Genomic DNA, 19,268 nt, shown 5'->3' on the forward strand with positions numbered 1-19,268 from the left:
CCTCGCTGTCTTTCCTTCTTCCGTGTCGCGGTATCTGCTCTACGGCTCCCTCTTCTCTGCTGCTTTGCTTCCGCCATCTTCTTCCGACTGGAGACGGGCACTTTCCGTTGCCGCGTGTACTCGTCTTCAGCGGTGGTGTGCCCCCACCCACCCCATGTCGTCGCCGACCCTTCGCGAAGAGCGAAAGACAGGCCACAACAGCTCGTGGAGCTCCTGCGACTCGCTGCCTAACCATCTCGCACATCCACCACGCCACCCGCAGTACCTCGAAGCAGCTAGTGGAGCGCCATCCCCGTCGAGCAGCTCCACTCTTTCATCCGCACTACCATCGCCCAAGCGTCCTGTGCCGCCCGCGCAAGCCATGTCGTGCACAGCCAGCACCATGCCATCCAGCAAGCTTCCCTTCAGCAATAGTGTTACTGGCACTGGAGCAGCGTTGATCGGGCCTCTTGCATCCTTCGACTCTGAGGTACCACGCGGCAGGCCAACTTCTGCTGCTGAATGCCGTCCCGCAAGCTGCAGCAGCGGTCTCTCTCGTGCCGCGGTGCTGCTGAGCGGCCTCGGTGATGCGTCTCCCCCCGCTACCCCCCAGCCGTCTGCTTCTGTCCTGGCAGCCTTCTGCCCCCTCACTTCAGAGGCTTGGCAGTCGGGCACCATACGCGAAGGCCCCGCAGCCGATGCAGATAAAACGTCCACGGGCAGTCACACAGCCCCGGGGACCGCTTTGCAATCACCACTTCTCTTTTCACCAGGTTGGCCGCAGCAGGGCGGATCGGTGGCCGCGCACGACACGCTGCGCTCCCGCGTGGGAATGCCAGAGCGATACCTCATGAGCAACGCAGCTGAAGGTGATGACGCAGAGAACACAGTGCATGACAACGCAGCGGCCTACTCCACTAGCCGTCCCCCTGCACCCAAAGATTTCACGCCATTCTACCGCGTGCAGTCGTCTCGGTCTTTAGCGATGGACTTCACCCTCTCACCTTCCTCTGAGGTCTCTCTCTCGGCACAGCTGAGCATCAGAGCGCCGCGGGGGAGAGCGGCGAAGGGGACCGGCGCCACACCAGCGCCCTCCTCATGTCTGCCATCGGATACGTTGGAGCGGCATTCGCTGCTGCGGTCGCCCCTACTCCGCTCCTTGACACCACCGTTCATCGCACCCAGAGTACCTCTCTCGCCTGGGCTTGGCTGCATTATGGGGACTGACCAGGCGCAGAGTCGACTGTCACGCCATCGTCCAGCCGCCTCAGCTGGGCCCGAGGAGCGTCTGGCTCGGGTGGGCGGCGAGACGCGGTCGCCTGGAGCGGCAGAGAGGCCAACGCGGCCCGCTGCGGCGAGCTCCCTTGAAGACGAAGCTCTCGACCCTCTCCTCGCCTCACCTGTGCGACACAATTTTCGCGGCCCGCTGCGCAGCCCTGATGAGGAATCCCTCCCGTCGTTCTTCGCCGTGAGCGCCATGGAAATGTATGCCGCCCCTGCCACTGCCAATGTGAGCGAAGAGGACGCGGCCCATGGGTCCACCGGCGGCAATGCACTCTGCTCGGGCCCGGCCGAGGTAACGGAAGCAGAGGAAAGGGCTACCGGCACCGCTGAATCTCTTACGGCTGATGACCCCTTTGAAGTCTTTTGGGGCATCAAACCTATAGAAGGGTGGGGCCGCGACACCGCAGAGATGCCGCTTCACTGCAGTACATCTGCGCGATTCGAAGAGTCGCCTGTGTTCCGTGACATCGCTGTCTTTGCCTCAGAAACCCCTGAGACGGGTGACCGGCTGAGCGAAGAGGTCAACCAGCACCACCGCCTCTCCCATGCTGCCAATCAGAAGCAACGCGACGCGATCGTGCACCGGCCCTCGGCAGAGCAGCAGCGCAACTCGGTAAACGGTCCCACCGATTCGAAGCGTACGTCGAGCAAGGATCCAAGACTGCAACAACGCCACCGGCGTGTCTCCACATCAGACGATAACGCCATCGAGATCAAGCGGCGCAGCGGCGCTTAAACGCACCTCTGCCAACAGAGTTACTTTGTTCGTCAGCCTCTTTCTTCACACCCTCCCCAAAACTTGCACACGCCGTGTTCGCCCGCGTCTCCGGATCATCTGTTGGCTTCTTATCTTTTCTTTGGCTGCTTTGTTCCCGCACACCGGCGTGCTTTCCCTCTTCCCTTTGTTCTCGCTTTCGCTGCTGCTTTCTTTCGCGTGTACGCGTATGCTGAACGCGCGACTTGTGACCGGCGCGGAGCGCCCCTCTCCTTCCGCGCTCCACCTCTTCTCCCGTCCGCTTCCCCTCCCCCACCCCCCATCTCTTCCTTTCGCCTGACGATTGCTTAGGCGGGGCGTGAGTGGGCAAAGACGTCGCGGGTGAACGGCCGCGAGTGTGAGGTGCACGGTCTCTTTTATGGTTGCGTCTTCGCTGCTGCACGGCCCGCCTTCTCGAGTGCGCTCTGCTTTTTTTTGCCTTCGATTTACCTCTTTTCGTCTTTTCTGTGTGTGTGTGTGTGTGTCGGGGCCTTTTTGCTTTCCCCCCTTGACGTGGCGGGCACGAGCGAACTGACGCCGCTTTTTCTTTCCCCTTCTTTCCGTTGTGTTTCTCTTGCACCCTTTTCAGCTCCCTTTGTCGTGCATATGAGTGTATGTGTACGCGAGGCTCTCAGTGCTGCAAACCTTCTCCGATACGTCGCCACCCGTTATCGCCCACCTCGCTTCAGAGGTAGAAGAGCGCATGCTTGTGTTAGTGTAATTTTATCCCGTTGCTACACGTCTCCCCCTCCTCCCTCTCACTCCCGCCCCACCCCCTCTTCTCTCTCCCCATTCCGTCCTCAACAAGAAAAAAGGCACTATTAAGGAAAGGAAAGCGGTGCTGCCGACTCAGCAGAAGTAGCGGAGGTAGCAATGCGCAGACTGCGCCGTTTTTGTTGTTGAGCTTCCTTTTGTTCGTGATGGAGCTTTGCACGCTCTTCCATCGTTTCTCTATGTGTGTGTGTTTATAAGTTTTCTCCTCCTCAGTGTTCGTGTTGCCGTTTCTGTCTCCAAGGCGAGGGGGGCTCGTTGGCGGTGATGGCGCGGGTAGCGACGATGATCGTGGATGCCGTCGCGTCTCTTTGTCTTGCCTCGGTTCGGGCGCATTGCCATGGGGACACCCTGCGTGCTTCGCCTCGCTTTCCTCCCCTACCCCCGCTCCCCTTGACTTGGTCACGCTTCCTGAGTGGTGTACTCGTGTGCAGGTCAGTCTCTTCCCTCCCCCGCTAATGTGCGCGTGTGTGCGTGACGCGCTTTGCCTGTCCGCATGCTTTCGCTTCATCTTTTCGTATTGTTACCGCTCATAGTGCTGCGCTCTCTCTTGTCTGTTCTCCTTTCCCTATGTCGTCGACGCTTCGAGGGCTCTCCATCGGTGGAATGCTTGCGTCTGTCTCCATGGTGTAGGGGTGGTCGTGGTGGTGGAGGCGCACTCGCGTAAATGTGCGACGCCCGTCCCCCTTCTGTGACACACAGAGACGCACATACACACGCATACACTTACATAAACACAGATCGCTAACGCAGGGACGCCAAGATTTTTAAAAAGGAGAAAATGTGGCGTCGGCTAAGATACATGAGAGGCGCGTAGGCGTCACCGTACGTGTCCTGCAGAACCGACGCGCTCGCACGCGCCTCAGTTTTCGTTTGGTTACTCGTTTTTTCCCCTACGTTTGTGTGCTTTCTTCACCATAACGCATAAATATCTGTCTGCGTGCGTGCGCGTGCGTTCACTCGCTTCCGTTTGCTTCGTTGCATTTTCTTCCTTTCGCGGTCATGCATCTGCCCTCCGCGACCCGTACACACCTAAGGCGCTGTCAGTAGCGCGATTCCTTTTTTCCCTCTTCCTCTCGTCTCTGTACGTCGCGCGTTATCGCGCATGTGCGTGTGCGCATCGGCTCCCCTTCTCGTTACGTCGCTTCCGCTCCCTTCCTCTTGTTGCTCTCTGTGAACGTGCGCTTTTTTTTCGTTTCCAGTAAAATCGCATGCCGATCACGTTCCGCTCATGTGCAGCGAACGAGGGCCCACACATAGACATATACATCTCTGTATAACGAGAGATGGCATTATGAGGTGAATAGCATAGCGTGTGAACTTTATTCGCGAGGTAAAGGGAGGGAGAGGCTGGCGGATTGAGAAGAGCCACAACGGAGCCGTGCGTGCGGATGCCGTCTGGCACCGTTGCCGCAGTGTCGCTTCTGTATGGCGTAAGCGTCCGTGTTAGGCGTGGGCAGTTCCGCTCGCTTTTCGTTTGAGCTGAAGCGCTTTGTACTGATATCAAGTTTTTCTTTGGACGCACCCCACCGTCTGTAATTCGACGGTTCATAAGTGAAACGCACGGAGGCGCGCACGGATGCAGCGGTGCCTTCCTTTCTTGAAAAGCGCCTTTTCCCTTTCTCCCCCCTCTCGCTGCTCTACGACTCTCTTTGATTGTTTGCTTTCTCTTTGGCATTCCTCCCTCTTCTCCTCTCTCCGTAGCTGATGCGCTGCTTCCCCTCGACATCTCCTTCGTCTACCCGCAGCTGCATGGGGGAGGGGGGCGTTTGTCGCCCTCCTTACCCGAAGTATTCGCCACTGTGCGCAGGAGGATGCGTGGATGGCGGGTGAAGAGGTGTGTGTGTGGGAGGGGGTGGGAGGGGGTGGCGGGGATGTTTGGGCCGCCGTTCGCCTCTCACTCTTTTTCTTGCGCGTTAATTTTTTTCGTTTGCCATTTCGAGCGCTATCGTCACGCACTTCGCTCCCCCTCCATTGCTCTCCTCCTTTACGTGTGTCTGCGTGTATGCAATTTTGCTTCGCTCTCCTCTTTTTTTTTCTTCGCTTGCGCAACTGCTGCACGAAGAATGGCTGCGTAATGGTTTCGGATGCAGTGAAAGACGATCTTCTTAGGAACGGGTATCGCATGAACGGCGCCTGTTTGCAAGCACCTCCTCTTTCTGAATCCCTACGCCTCGCACGGGCCTCTTTTGAGACGACGGCGCACTCGGCGCACGCGTGTGTGTGAGCGCGGGACCTTTGTAGGAGGCTAGCCAGCTCAGCGGCCGAGGATATCACGCGTCTGCCGTTATTAGGTAAACGGCTGTAGGAGAAGTTGAGCGAGGAAGCGCAGCCTGGGCACATGGCTGCCGTGCGGGTCGGAGGCGTCGCCCGCCAAACGGCATCGACGCCCTCCCTTGCCCTTTCTCTCTCTTCGTCATCACTCCCCTCTCCGCGCCAGAGGAATCGACAGAGCGCCAAGGTGCGGGAGTGGTGACGTGCACACAGAGACTAGAGCTCATGCCCTCTTTATCACCCGCTTCACGCCCCGCCCCTTCTTACCCCTACCCCTCCACGCACCGCCTGCAAGGCACTGCGCACATTTCATTTGTTCTTCACGGCAAACGGTCCCTCGCCCACCCTGTCCCACCCCCTCTCCCTTTCGCATGTCAAGCCGCTGCTCACACCCACAGACACACTCGCAGCGTCATCGGCGCAGCCTCGCGCACTCATGACGGCCGTGCAAGCGAGTTGCAGCGTGCTATTCACCGGTTCCAGCATCTTCGTCCCTTTTTTTGACCCCTCTTATTGTTTTGCCTGTTGTCTCGTGAGGAGAGAGAGAGAGAGCTGCGGCAGCGGCCACCAAGAACTAGTAATTGAAGTCCAGAGAGGGGACTCCGTCGATTAAGAAGCTCACAGCCGACCACGCTCGCACATGCATACCCATAACGTGTGCTCAGGTATACCTCATTGGGTAGTTAACGCGATACATTCAGAATGAAGCCTGTGGCGCCATCGCATCTCCTGCGATGGCACACAAGACACACGCAGCTATTAGGTATACGCACAAATGGGATGCCTCTTCGCTGCTGCGCTTCGGTGCCCCTCTTTCCACTTCTCTCAGCCGCAGCCACGGAGACGCCAACTCTGCACCAAAGCGTCGCGTCTGCGCATATGCACGCCAGCTGTCTCCTGGCGCAGCTTTGGGGCGAGCGGATGCCATCCTCGCTCGAGGCGTTTGTCTCCTCCACGGAAGAGTGGTGGAAGCTTGTCGAGCGGCTGGTGCAACTGCCGGTGGTCACTGCCGATTTGGGGCAGCTGCTGGTGGAGACCGCACACGCCGACGACGCCCAACGTGATATTGGCGGGGCCGAGTTCGAGGAACGGGTCGTTGCGCAATGGGAGGAATGGGTCTGGTCCAGTGTCCCTTGCACGGTACCCGCTCCTGCTGCACGCGAGGCCGATGGTAGTGAAGACGAGTTTCGTGTGCCGCCCACCGGCACCCTCTCCTTTACGCAGTTTGCGGATCTTCTGCACTCTTATGACCGCTATCGTCGGGGGGTCCGTTGGGGCGCGTCCCGCGACAGTGGTGACTGGGCTTCAAATGGAGGGGACGCTGCGGCTGCCGCTTACTACCGTCGGCGCTACTTCCTCCACCCGTGGCATGGCATGCACTGCCCCACCGGCACGGCCGAGCAAATACCCTACGTGCATCTTCTTCAGTGGATGCTGGCGAGGAGGGGAGGCAGTGGCGAGGCGACGCCTTCCGCGACAGACCTATGGGAGCGCCACCGCGCACTTGAGCCGTTCCAGCCATCCTCGCCATCTTTCAAGGCCCTCGACGTGTGCTGCCAGAGCGGCTATGTTTTGGACTTGCTCATCCGCGCTGGGGCCGGCGTCGTGGTGGCCTCCGACTCCGACCCGGCCGCACTCGCCAACACAGAGTCTACGTTTCATGAGTGCATGCGGGAAAGTCGAGGGAGGCACCGGAATCCGGTGCTGTACACCCGCCGCTGTGAAGGCTTGCCTGCCCCGGCAGCGACGCGCGCTGGCAGTAGCAGTGGCGGCAGCATCCCGCTCGAGCCACGGAGAGGTGGTGCCGGTGTGGGCACTGGAGCCGAAGTGCAGGTGACAAGCGCGTCCGCGGCTGAGCGGCGACGCCGGCGGGCTAGGGAAGAGGCACGCGGCTACAGCGCATTGGTCCGGCCCATCGAGGAGGGAGCCTGCTGCGGTGCCGAGAGCGTTGGCGCAGACGCTGCCGCTGGCCCGTTCGATGTGTTGTACATTCACCCCCCCACCGCAGCATCCCTTTGGCCGGTCGTAACGACGGAGCAGTTCAACCTGCGCAAAACGATGTGGTGGCGCCGCCTGAACCGCAGCGCCAAAGCGGAGGGGCTCGACACCGCTTTTCTCCTGCCGTATCTGCCGTGCGCTGCAGCACCAGCACTTGCACGCCACAATCCTCTCGCCACGCGCTCCGGCCTTCAGCAGGTGCTGGATGCGCTTCGTGCGGACGTGACAGAGCACAGCGGCGTCCTCCTCACCGACGAAGGGTACGTAGTGCTTGTACTGGCTCGCACCTACGACACTGACCTCCTGCTGCGCGGCGAGACGCTCGGGATGCCTTCCTTAGCGGACTTGGTGATAGCGCAGCTAAACGGGTACTACGACTTGATCCTCCGCCGGCGCTGCAGCATGCACGCGTCCCGCCCGGCCAGAGATGCCGCGCAGTCGTCGAACGCGGTGGGACGCATGCTGCTTTCTGTCTTTCGTGAGTCGCAACTGAGAGCCGAGGGAGCTGCAAGCGCCGCGGCTGCAGAGTGGGCTGCGGAGGTGGAGCGCATCTCCCGCGAGGACATGTGGCACGATGTGCTGGTGTTGCGCAAGAACCGGTCGATGGCCCGTCGGTGTGACGCTCGGCGTAGAGAGAGCCTGAGGCAGGACACGGCGGCGGCCGGCTCGGTGGAGTGGGAGGATTCCTTCGAGTACAACGAATACTACCCGCGCGGTGCAGTTCCGCATACAAGTCATCACTGGACCGCCCTCGTGCCCTCCTATTCGTATCTGGAGAAGGATTTCTACGACTCTCCGAGTGCCGAGCGCAACTTCTTGGCGGTGGGTCACCCCTTGCCCGCCAACTCAGCGGTGTCGGCCGGCTATGGCGTGCCTGGCGCAGCGACCCCAAGTGCCGCCTCAGCAGTAGAGCCCGATCAAGGGACCAACGGTGTGGCAGAAGCTTCGAAGCTGGCGTCTGCGAACTTCCGCACCGTCTTTGCACAAGAACTGCGCACGCGGCGCCGCTCAAAGCTGCGCAAGTTGGCCCTGAGTCCACTGGAGCTGCAGGAGTGGTACATCGATGAAAAACTGGTGAGGTCGAGCGCTGCCAAGCTGGAGCTCCTCAACGAGCTCTCCAAGTGGGATCTCAAGGACTATGACAACTGAAAGAGAGAGAGCTACAGGTCAGCTGCATGAGCGCCTTGTGTGCCCCCCCGCATGTTCACTGTGCTTGTCTGGCTGCGTGTGTAGCGGCTGTTGGCCTCTTACGTCACTTTCATGACGCCAGGTGTGCCTCTGCTCCTTGGAGCTGAGGCAACTTCTTGAAGGTTCTCGTGTAGGTGTGTGTGTGTGTGCGTACGTTTGCTGATAATGGTTGCCACAACGTTGCTGCCGAGGGCGGAGGTGGACATGTGTGTGCATGAGGGTCAAAGACCGCGTGCGGTATTCTCGCCCCCTTCTCGCATCCTCTCCTCCGCCTGCACCGCCTCAAGATACACGAGCAAGAGAGCAGAGGAGAAGGGGGCGTTACCGCTGCTTACCGTAGACCGAGGGCACGACAGCTGGCATGTATGCCATTGTGCTGATCACCCATCCCCCCCTCCCTCCTACTTCTGGTGTCGCAGTTGTTCCCGTCTCGATCGATCGCGCCGCTCAGCTCACACTCTTCTCTCTTCCTCTTTCTCTCTTCCCCTGCATCCCAACTCTTCGTGCGTCGCACCGCCACTGTCATGACTCTGCCACCTATTTCTTCAACCGAAGCACCGTATAACCACCACGAAAGCTGCACTTCCCCTCCCCCCATCTCCCATCCCGTGTTCCTCAGCGCCTCTCTACCTCACCCAGCACCACTACGCACCCACGCATCGGTGTCCGCCTTTCTTTCTTCTTCGCACACAGACACTGCAGCCATGACGGAGGAAATTGTCGCCCCTGCAACGCCGCAGTTTGAGAACGGCCAGCCCAGCTTCGAATACGATCGCATCTTCCGCTGCTTCAAGTCAAAAGGGAACGGCCTACTCTTCCGCATGGTCGACTCCGCGCAGAAGAAGTGGGCTTTCTACAATGACACGACAGACACCATCATGCAGGTCAAGGCTCGCTTCAGCGCGGACTGCAAGGTTGAGAAGCTCAACCGCGCTCGCGCCACAAAGGTACCGGCCGGTACGGAGGAGAACCCAGAGCTGTGCGAGACGGTTGTAACACTGGAGGTGCACCCCTTCGCGACGGAGCCGTTCATCAAAGGTGACGTGAACGGGTTCGAGCTGGAGTTCTACACGGAGCAGCTTCCGGCGAACGACGTCAAGTTCATGAACCGCCACCGCGTCTTGCCGCGCTACGACAAGGTGTATAAGTGCTTCAAGAACGAGGGGAACGGCCTGTTCTTCCGCCTTGTGGATGAGAGAGAGGGTAGGTGGTATTACTATAACGACACCCACGAGTTCCGCATGACAGCCACAGTCAGCTTTCCCTGCGCAGATGAGGTGAAGCCGCTTAGCAACACGGAGGCGGTGCCAGTGCAGGACGATGTCAATGAGGTGGCCTACCAGATCACGGTGGAGCCGGGCAATGCGGAGCCGTTCATTGAGGGGACGCCCACCTCGTACCACCAAGCTTTCAACGCGGACCCGATCGACGAGAACTGCCTGGACCCGAAGGACGCCCAGTACATCAACGGTGAGCCGGACAGCAGTATCATCGAGGTGAGCCAGTGCAAGGTGTTCAAGTGCTTCAAGGAAAACGGCAACGGGCTCCTGTTCCGCCTTGTCGATGAGAAGGCCGGTCGCTGGGCCTTTTACAACGACACGCAGGAGTACATGATGAAGCCCCAAGTACGCTTCTTCGGTGGCTCCGCCATCGAACCCGGGCCAGACGCGCAGATGTCGCCCGACCCAGAGGAAGAGGACACAATGGTGGTGACGCTGGAGATACCCCCGTGCGAGACGCGCCTCTTCATCGAGGGCCGCCCTGCGAAGTATGAGGTATCCGTGGTCGCTGACAGCATCCACAAGACCGCGCCAGAAGAGAGCCCAGAGTTCGTTAATGGTGAGCCGGACCGGAAAGTGGTGAACTACGACGCCGTCTACCAGTGCTTCAAGGGCAAGCCGGAGGCCCGCCTCTTCCGCCTCGTGGACTCTAGCCGCCAGCACTGGGGCTTCTACAACGACACAGCCGACGTCTTCTTCACCGCGCGCTTCACCTTCGACGCCGACGGCAAAATCCGTGCCCTGGGGAGCACCGAGAAAGAGCAGAGCGACGACGAGGTCCAGTACGTCGTTGCCATTCCACCTCTCACGACGGTGGCGTTTGTGCAGGGCGACGTGCGGGGCTTCAAGTCTCAGTTCACCGGGAAGCGTAAGACGCCCGCGTAGACACCTGTGTAGGGGCGCGCACTTCCCATTCAAAGGAGTTCGTCCTATGTGTCTCCCTCTGGCCTCTACCCTCCCCCCACTCTCCCCCCAAAACGCGAGACTGAACGAGGCGCAGCCACGGCGTCGAGTGGGGACTGAGTGCCCGCTGCAGCATAGAGGAGAAGAAGAGTGGAGAGTGGGCATGGTGAGAAGCGGAGGAGACGTACTGACTGTTGCTGTGGTCTTTCTTCCACATGCTCGACTTGGGTGGTTCCGCCGCCGAGTCGCGCCTCTCCCACGCTTACCCTCCTGCGCTCACCAACTTCACACGCACATACCCCTCGCTTCTCTGCATTCTTGATTTTTTTCTCACGGCGGCTGGTGGCTCCGCTGTGCTGCCGTTGATGGCAGGCCAGCGCATCCGCCACCCCCACCCCCACCCCGAGTGCAAACGCGACCGGGTCGCGCACAGGCCGATGGAGGGGAGACTCAAAGAGCGAAACTCACGCCCAATCGCGATCGTGAACATTGCGAGCGCATTACCAGACATGGCAGAGCTGCGATTGCGAAAGGGCCTCTCTCTCTCTCTTTCTGTGCGTGTGTGTGTGTGTGTGTGCACGGGTCGCGGGAGTCGACGCCTTCATGTTGGGGGCGGAGCTGAGGAGTACCAAGGGTGACGTACACACCGATGTCATCCGGATCTTCAGCCTCTCGCCTTCGCCTTTTCTCCCCCTGGCCCTCTCCTTTGTTCCTCTTCTCGTATGCCGCTTCCCTTGCTATCCGCGCAGTGCTTAATGGACCGTGTGTGGCGGTGTATGTGCGTACTTCATTCTTGACTCTGCGTGTGTGTGTGGCTCTTTCTCTCTCTTGATCGCTGTAGCATTCGCTCCTGTCGCACATGCGAGCGTGAGAAAGTGGACGCAAGCGGCGACAGGTTAACTTGCATGTGCACGCGCATATGTGGCGAGCGCACGTACTTCATCCTAAACAAGGTCATCCTCGCGTGTCCCTCCCCGTCTTTTTTTTTCTCCGAGATGCGCGTGTATAGGAAGTTTGAATGCTCATCTTCGTGTGTTTCTCTTCTTCTCCCCATCGTTTTCCTTTGTATTTCTGGATTGCGACTTGCCACCGCCATTTCGTCCCCACTCCCTCCCTCCCTGCACCTCCACACATCGGAGCAGACACGCACACGCACATACCCCTTCTCCTCCCCTCCCCATCCCTCCCTTTAAACAGATCGGATCGCCATCACACGCCTCTCGCGTGCTCCGCGTGTGTCTCTGTCCGTCTCACTCTCAATCAGCATTTATTTATGTGCGATTCTTTTATGCCTTTTTTGGATTTTCTTCTCTTCTCCCGATGTGATCTTTGCCTCTGTGCCTCGCATCCTTCACCCCTCACCCGTCATCCACTCCGTCCATTTCTGTTTTTCTCTTCTTACGCGGCCTCGTCTCTTCTGCATGTGTCTCTCTGCCTTTCCATGTGGGCTCACCTTGTAGAGATGCCGCCTCGCGGATCTTTCGCTTGCACGGTTCATTCTGCCTTCGGAGCTCATCGTATTATACTCAAGTCGCACAACGCGAGTACACGGCTTGCTTGGTTGGCTGAGTACACTACAACGTGGCTACGTCGACTCCCTCTTCCTCCCTTCCCCCCTACGCCCTGCCGCATTGTGTACGCACGCACAAAGCTGTAGCTGGCCCCCTCCCTCCCTCTCTCTGTCTTTCCCCTTCTTTTTTTGTCTTTGTCGATTTTCCTCGTTATAATGTTGCTCTGGTCGTTGCGTCTGCGTCTGCGGGGGTGGGGGTGGGAGGGGTACGGTGCCCCTCTTCCCTCCCTCTCATTCCATCTGCCCATTCACACCTCTTCCCTGCCCTCTTCTCCTCCGCCTCTGCTTCAAGCCGATGCCAATCACGGCGCCACGGATCGGCTGAGTGGCCGGAAAAAAAAGGAGCAGAGGAGTAGTGGGGGAGGGGAAGGGACACACGATTGGCCCATGAACTTTCACCCCGCGCACGTGCAGAAGCACGGAAAGATGCACTAAAACAGCGAAGCCATGACGGCGTTGAGGCACACGCCTGAGAGTGGTCGTCATAGGCGTGGAGAAGCAGGTAGGAAGCCTGCAACGTAAGCGTGGACCCGACGGATGCCGCCGGTCTCCCGCTAATGTACTTGCCTGAGTGGGGCTATACGCCTTTTACAGCCCACGCGTGTGCCGCCCAGACGCCTTGGTCAAGTGTGCCCTCCCTTTCCTCCTTCCTCCCCCCTCCTGAGATGATTCTCACCCCCTCTTTCGTGTTCTGAGCGGCGCAATGGAAGCGCTCGCATGGTCCATCAAGGTGACCTCTCTCTCTCCCTCTCCCATCCGGCCCGCTAAATGCGTGTCTCTCGACATGCTGCCTGCCTGTGTGTGCCGGAGCTAGCGCACATCGCCCATGGTAAGGCGCTGCTGCCTCGTGAGCATCGGGTCGGAAGAAATTAGTTTACACGAAGTGTAGAGCACAGGGGAAGGGGTGAGGAGTACAGTGTGAGACGCGCGAAGCGAAAGCGGAAGAAAGGAAAGGGACGGCAGAGTCATCTCGCGTGGCCGAATTCCTTACTCTCCCCCAGCGCCGCAAAGCATTGCTGTTTCTGGTGTTGCATCGCCGCACCGGAGAGCCACAGAAGCGCATGCGGAACTGCGACAGTAGAGAGAGGGCTAATGCGCGGACGCGGCCTTGTGTGTGCGTATTTGTGTGTGTATCCGGACCAAGTAGAAAACAATGCCCTTACTCCAAGGAGGCAAAGGGGCACGTGACGCTCAAAGAGGGGGGAGGCACATCACCAACACACTTCCATGCGCTGTCCAGCATGCATGCGCACGTGCGCCGGTAGAAACGCGCAGCATACAAAAAAAAGGCAAACGCCTAATGCGCCCCTCCCCTCCCTCCCCCCACTCCTCCTCCTCCTCCCTTCCCCCTCCCCGTTCGATATCTCCGCCTTGAAAAGGTGCCCACAGACACATGATAGAGGATTCACTACGGCAGGGGTAGCCACAAACAACTTGCCTAGTCTTACCTCCACGTGATTACTAGTTCTCGCAGAAGACCCTTGCGACCTAAGGCTTCCCTCGCGCGCTCTCTTTCTGGTGGCCACTGCACAGGGCATGAGCAGGTGCAGCACTGACTGCTGTCGCTACTGTTGCTGGCGTGCCGCGCACGCACGAACGCATTCGGAGCCTGGGAGGCAACGACAGCATACAATACGGCTTCCGCCGCCGCGTCGCTCGCGCCGTCTGTTTTCTCTTTTCGCAGCAGCGGCTTACCTCGGCAGCTTCGTTGTACTCAGTTCGACAGTAGGCTGAGCCATGACGGAGCTCGTTGCACCGGAGGCCGTTCGCTTCATCAACGGCGAGCCTCTCTGCGCGTATCAGGAGTGCTACCGATGCTTCAACGGCCGGAACGTCCTGTTTCGCTTGGTAAACGTTGAGAAGAAGCAGTGGTTCTTCTACAACGACACCACAGACACAATTGTGCATGTGCGAGCGGTCTTTCTCCCCGGCAGTATCATCCGGCCGCTGCAGCGAGCAAATATGCGTGTGATTCCCGGCCCCGCCAACGTGACGGACGAGACGTGCTCCATCGAGGTGACGCTGGATGTGGAACCCGGGTTCACGGAGTCGTTCATCGAAGGAGAGCACAAAGGCTTCCACCTTGATTTTCGCACGGAGACTGCGCCTCTCAAAGAAGTTGTGTTTGAGTACCGCCAGCCGACCCAGCCATACGACAAGATCTACCGCTGCTTCGAGAACGGCAACGGGCTGCTGTTCCGCCTTGTGGACATGCGCGCGCGCCGGTGGCTCTTCTACAATGACACTCGTGACTTGATGATGAAGGTGACCGTGAGGTTTGCGGATCACGCAGAGGTGCAGCCGCTTGGGCGCACAACCCCTGTTGCGCCGCACGCCGACGCCCTACCGGATAGCGTCGTCTACACGCTCCTTGTCGCGCCGGGGTGCACCGAACCCTTCATCGAGGGTGATCCTCTGACCTACACGCTGGAGTATGCCGCGGAGCCGGTCGAAACTGCAGCCGCGCCGGTGGTAGAGGATCCGGTTCAGTATCTGAACGGCAGCCCCGACCCCACCGTCATTCCACATCAGACGCATGTATTCAAGTGCTTCAAGGAGCACGGCAACGGGCTGCTGTTCCGTGTTGTCGATGATGTAAACGCGATTTGGGCCTTCTACAACGACACGCCAGACTACGTAATGACCGCGAATATGCGCTATCCGCACACAAGCGACGTGCGCCTTGCGCCAGGCGTGCAGGTGATGGCCCATAGCGAGCGCGAGGGGATCGTCATCGCAGCTATCGAGGTGATGCCCCTTGCCACAGTGCCGTTCCTTGTAGGGGTGCCGGGGCAGTACGAGTTGACCTTCGCAGCCACCCCTGTCGCCGCTCTGACGCCGTCCCCCACCACCTCAGGGAAGCCGGATAGTTCATTCCAGCCCGATGCCGCAACGGTTCCCGCTGCAACGGTGCCTCCAGCGCTGCCGGCTCCGGAGGAAGCACCGGTGTACTGCAACAGCGGGCCGGACCCCGCCATAATGCCGCATATTGATGAGGTCTACAAGTGCTTCAAGGAGCATGGGAACGGTCTCGTATTCCGCCTTGTGGACAAGACGCAGCGCCGCTGGGCTTTCTACAACGATACACCTGATGTCGTCGCCTCGGTAAGGGTGCAGTTCTCCCCCGGCGCGTACATTAGACCCCTAGGGCATACAGTGGTGGGGCGCGACCCAGTGACCGGTGGTGTCCTTCACGAGCTCCGCGTCAATCCTCTCGAGACCGCGCTCTTTGTGGAAGGCGACGTGGACATCTTTACCACAAAGTTTGAGGCTGAGCGGACTCAGACGTGATGGCTCCCTCTTCCGCCGCCAGGTATGGCCATGAATAGGGAGCAAGCGCGCATCGCTCTTCGGTGCTCTATTCTCGACCTAGAGACGCTAGGTGGGCCCGTTATGTGTGCGGAAGCGAGCATCTTCTATACCCGACAAGCAGACGCACGCACGCATCGTGGCGCCTTCTGGCGCTGATCGCTCTCTCTTCCTTTCACCTTCCCTATCTGATGGCAAAGTTCTTTATTTACCCCTCCCCCTCCCCTCCTGCACCGTATCTCATGGCACACACACGCGCACACGTATATATACACATATTATTAGTTGATATGTATGATTGCACGTGTATTGCTGGCTGCATTTGTCCCTCAATGGATCAAGGTGACCGCCTCTCTTGGAGCAGCTGATAGAGAGAGTGTGGGAGAGGGACAGGGGATGCGGCGGCTTGGACATTGCCTCCCCATCTCGTACGATTGGCATTCGTTTTTTGTTTTTTTTTCCTTGGCTCTGTCACTTTCGCTTTTCTATCTTCGCGTGTGCGTCTGCCTGCCTCATGCCCACCCCTACCCGCTTGCGAGTTGCGCGTTTATTTTTGGTCTACTCTGCCCCCACCCCCTTTTCCCTCTTTCCCCTCCTCCATTGTCTTTGGATAGAGGCGCTTTGGCGCTGTCGCCGACCCGTGCTCCCTGGCGTGTCCGTCAACACTATGGCAGAGTGTTGACTCGAGAAGGGGGGAAGGGGTTAAAAGGAATAAAATATGCAGCAGTGTGCGCAGGTGCCACGGACGTGGCTGACTTCTTTCGCGTTGTGAAACAAAATCGCAAAGGGGAAGGCGGAGAGGGAGTGAATCGATGCGCAGAGAAGTCCGCTGCAGCATAATAGCTGCAGATAACAATTCGGCTGCTCCGCTGTTGCTCTTGCTCCTCCGTGTTGTCCTTCACGACGGAGGAGCGCACCAGGCTGTGCATCCCGCCTCTCATGTGGGGGGGGTCCCAAACTGCGCTCTGCGCGCGCAAAAAATGCAGGCCGCAACCCCCCTGCCCCTCCTTTGCCCCTGCCGGTGCCAAGCCACCGCGGGTGGTGGCAGTGCGAGGTCCCTGCTGCACAGAGACGTCAAAGAGACGCGTGACTGCGGAGGCCCGTGCTCAGGTCCTACATGACGCTGCCCGGGTGCGGTGTGCGACAGTGAGCGCGTCTGTGCCATCTCTTCGGCGGACAGCACGTCGGCGTGACTCCAGCGCATATCACCCGCCCCTTACACTGCCCACTGGTGTGTGTGCATGTGTGCTGGGGAAAGCCTGAGGCACCCTGGGAGTCGATGCACCACGTGGCCACTGCCATCGTCGCCGTGGCTGTGAGGCGGCGTGCGGAGCGTGGGTGTGGGGAGAGTTGGAGGCAGAGGCCGCCCACACCGCAGGCTGCGTCGGCGCGTTGCTGTCAAACACCTGTCTGTACGCCTGCCATTCCACCCCGCGGTAGAGCCTGTGTGTAGCGCCGGAGAGGGGGGTGGCGGCGTGAAGTTTCATCGATGCTGTGTGGCCAAGAAAAACGAACCCGTTTGTGAGAACGAAGGGTAACGCGGCTTGAAAAGATTGGCAGGATCTGGAGCGGTGAGGTCAAGCTTACGCGTCTCAATAACGTCCCTTTCAGTGGAGGAGGTGGACGACGCCTTCCCCCTCTGCTGCAGCGGTGCTTTTCCTGCGCTTTCTTCGCCCCTCGTAGCGGTGTCAATCTCCTCCTATACCTTTGTCTGCACGTGCTGGATTGCTGGCACGGGTGCCGACGCTCTTCTTCGGCAGATGTGTGGGATGGGGAAGGGGGGAGAGCGGACAGCATCAGCCTGAGCCTACTGTCTTCCTTCTCCGTAGCGGCCCGACTTCTCGGCCGACTCTTCAGGTTCCCCTTTTTTCATTGCATCCATACATAAGCACATCTCTGCCTCACTGTCTCTCGGCGTGCTGGCAGATGTCCATTAGCCCGTTTCGGGCTCTTCGGTGCGCAGAAGTGTGTGGGAGTGGTGCCGGAGGCACTCCGCCTGCTGCTGTTTTTTGTGCGTTTACTGTTTTTTTTTTGGTGTGCATTGCTGAGCGTATTGCCCTCTCGCTCGGACTGAAACAAGTCTGCAACTCCTCGGGAATGTGGTAACCGAGGGAGAGGGGCGAAGCTGGGGGTGAAGTTGGCCTGTGTGACGGTGGCTGAAGGGGGTGGACGCGTGCGTGCGTGCGTGGGAGAGAGGGAGGGGGAGGGGGAAGGGGAGGTGCGCTGCCACGGAGCTGTGACGTATGCGGTATTTGCCCAGGAGAACTGCCGGTCCCGCGGATCTGACGGGCGTCACACTCAGATCGTGGTAGCCGTGGAGGTTCGCCCTCGCGTACGTCACGATGCGTACACCCCTTCCCTTCCCTTCCCTGCTCCGTTGCTGATGTGTCTTTGGATTGCTCCGCAAAGCTGCGAAGGGTCTGATAGGGGCCCTTTCATGCAGATAACGTTTGTGTGTGTGTGGTCTCGCTTTCTCGTTTTGTTGCTGGCGCCCCCTCCCCTCCCCCTCCTCCTCCTCATCCTCATCCTCCACGGTGGTTATGCGTGCATTATGGCAGCCGCTCTTCTCTCTATCGAAATCGAGCCTATACCTCCTGCACGCATCTCTGGCGCGCCGCGTACATATGTGCGCCGGCGGGCGCTTCTCGCATGCGCTGTAGAGGTCTCAGCCTACACATCCGCCTTCTCTGCGCTGCCTCTTCTACCCCCACCACCACCACCACCCGTGAATGGCCACACCAGCGCGTGTCCAGTTTTGACGGGTCGGCGAAGCGAAGCACTCAAGCATAGTCTGGCGCATGATGTCCATACATGTTTCAGTGGTGTTCGTATAGAAGACTCTCGGCGACCATTCTTTTTCGCTGGTGGTGCCGACTCGCGTCCTTCTGTAGTCCCCCCTCCCCCATCACCACCACCCCTACACCTTTGTGCGACTTACTCCCCTACCCCGTGTCATTCTCGCTCGTCTCACCATCTTCCGCAGGAGCACACCACCACTGCCGCAAAACTCGGGAGCGAACACACGCGCACATACATTTATTTATTCATTGATTTATCTGTCTCCCTCTCTCTCGATACATATCAGAGTCTCGTCATCGGTGAAACACAGCGTGCGCCTTCTTCCATTCCTCTCTTCAGTGGCGTATCCCCCCCTCCCTCACATACACATACACACACGCACACCACACACGCATCTGCGTGCTTTCGTGTGGCCCTATCTTTGACATCGACATCGGCGTTTCCACCTCGCAAACATGTCCGCTAGCGGACCTTTGGTGCCCCCGATCAGCTGGGCGCAGCGCCCCGACTACGTCCTCGTCACGATTCCGCTGCAAGACACCACGGGTGTCAGCGTGGAGGTGAAGGATGAGGGGAAAGCGCTACATTTTGCATGCAGCGCGCCCGAGGGTAAGCAGTACGCTTGTACGATCCGCTTTTACGGCGCGATATGCTCCGAGGAGAGCCAGCACGTGGTGCGGCCGCGCCAGATCGAGCTCAAGCTGAGGAAGAAGTTTACCAACTCGCTTGAGAACGCCAACGACGATGAGTTGGAGTGGCCGAGGCTGACGGAGGAGAAGGCGAAGTACCCCAACATTACCATCGACTGGTCGAAGTGGAAAGACGAGTATGGCGACGAGGGCGCTGCAGACGACTTGGGAGACTTCGGCCTCGGCGGCAGCGACGTGATGGATGGGCAGTACTCGGAGATGCTCAGCCAGCTCATGCAAGCGCAAGGGCAGCGGGACGCGGAGGAGGCGGCAGGCCTTCCCGGCTTTGGCTCAGCGAAAGGACAGGACTTGGCTCACAGCGCATCGGCAGCGGCCGGAGATGACGACGGCGACATGCCGCCGCTCGAGGAAGACGACATGTGAAAGGAGTGCGGGCAGGCTCCTCGTTGAAGCGGAGGCGGCGCTCCGCCCTTGGAGTAATATCCCTCGATATCAGGCCTCTTTTCCCT

General features: G+C 59.3%; 3 protein-coding genes across 3 annotated transcripts; all 3 read left to right on the top strand.

Moving 5' to 3' along the window:
• Nucleotides 1-154: 154 nt before the first annotated feature.
• On the top strand, nt 155-1,999 carry LSCM1_02075 (uncharacterized protein; the record flags this gene model as incomplete). The annotated part of the gene is made up of 1 exon (XM_067319668.1): nt 155-1,999. The coding sequence occupies one exon, from the start codon at nt 155-157 to the stop codon at nt 1,997-1,999; it is 1,845 nt and encodes a 614-aa protein (XP_067175043.1).
• A 3,765-nt stretch (nt 2,000-5,764) lies between these two features.
• Nucleotides 5,765-8,209, top strand: LSCM1_02076 (uncharacterized protein; the record flags this gene model as incomplete). Its single annotated transcript, XM_067319669.1, has 1 exon — nt 5,765-8,209. One exon carries the CDS (start codon nt 5,765-5,767, stop codon nt 8,207-8,209), a length of 2,445 nt encoding a protein of 814 aa, XP_067175044.1.
• A 10,355-nt stretch (nt 8,210-18,564) lies between these two features.
• LSCM1_02078 (uncharacterized protein) lies at nt 18,565-19,182 on the top strand (the record flags this gene model as incomplete). The annotated part of the gene is made up of 1 exon (XM_067319670.1): nt 18,565-19,182. The coding sequence occupies one exon, from the start codon at nt 18,565-18,567 to the stop codon at nt 19,180-19,182; it is 618 nt and encodes a 205-aa protein (XP_067175045.1).
• Nucleotides 19,183-19,268: the final 86 nt, after the last annotated feature.

This window comes from Leishmania martiniquensis, chromosome 34 (genome assembly GCF_017916325.1).
Source record: "Leishmania martiniquensis isolate LSCM1 chromosome 34, whole genome shotgun sequence".
Lineage (NCBI taxonomy): Eukaryota > Euglenozoa > Kinetoplastea > Trypanosomatida > Trypanosomatidae > Leishmania > Leishmania martiniquensis.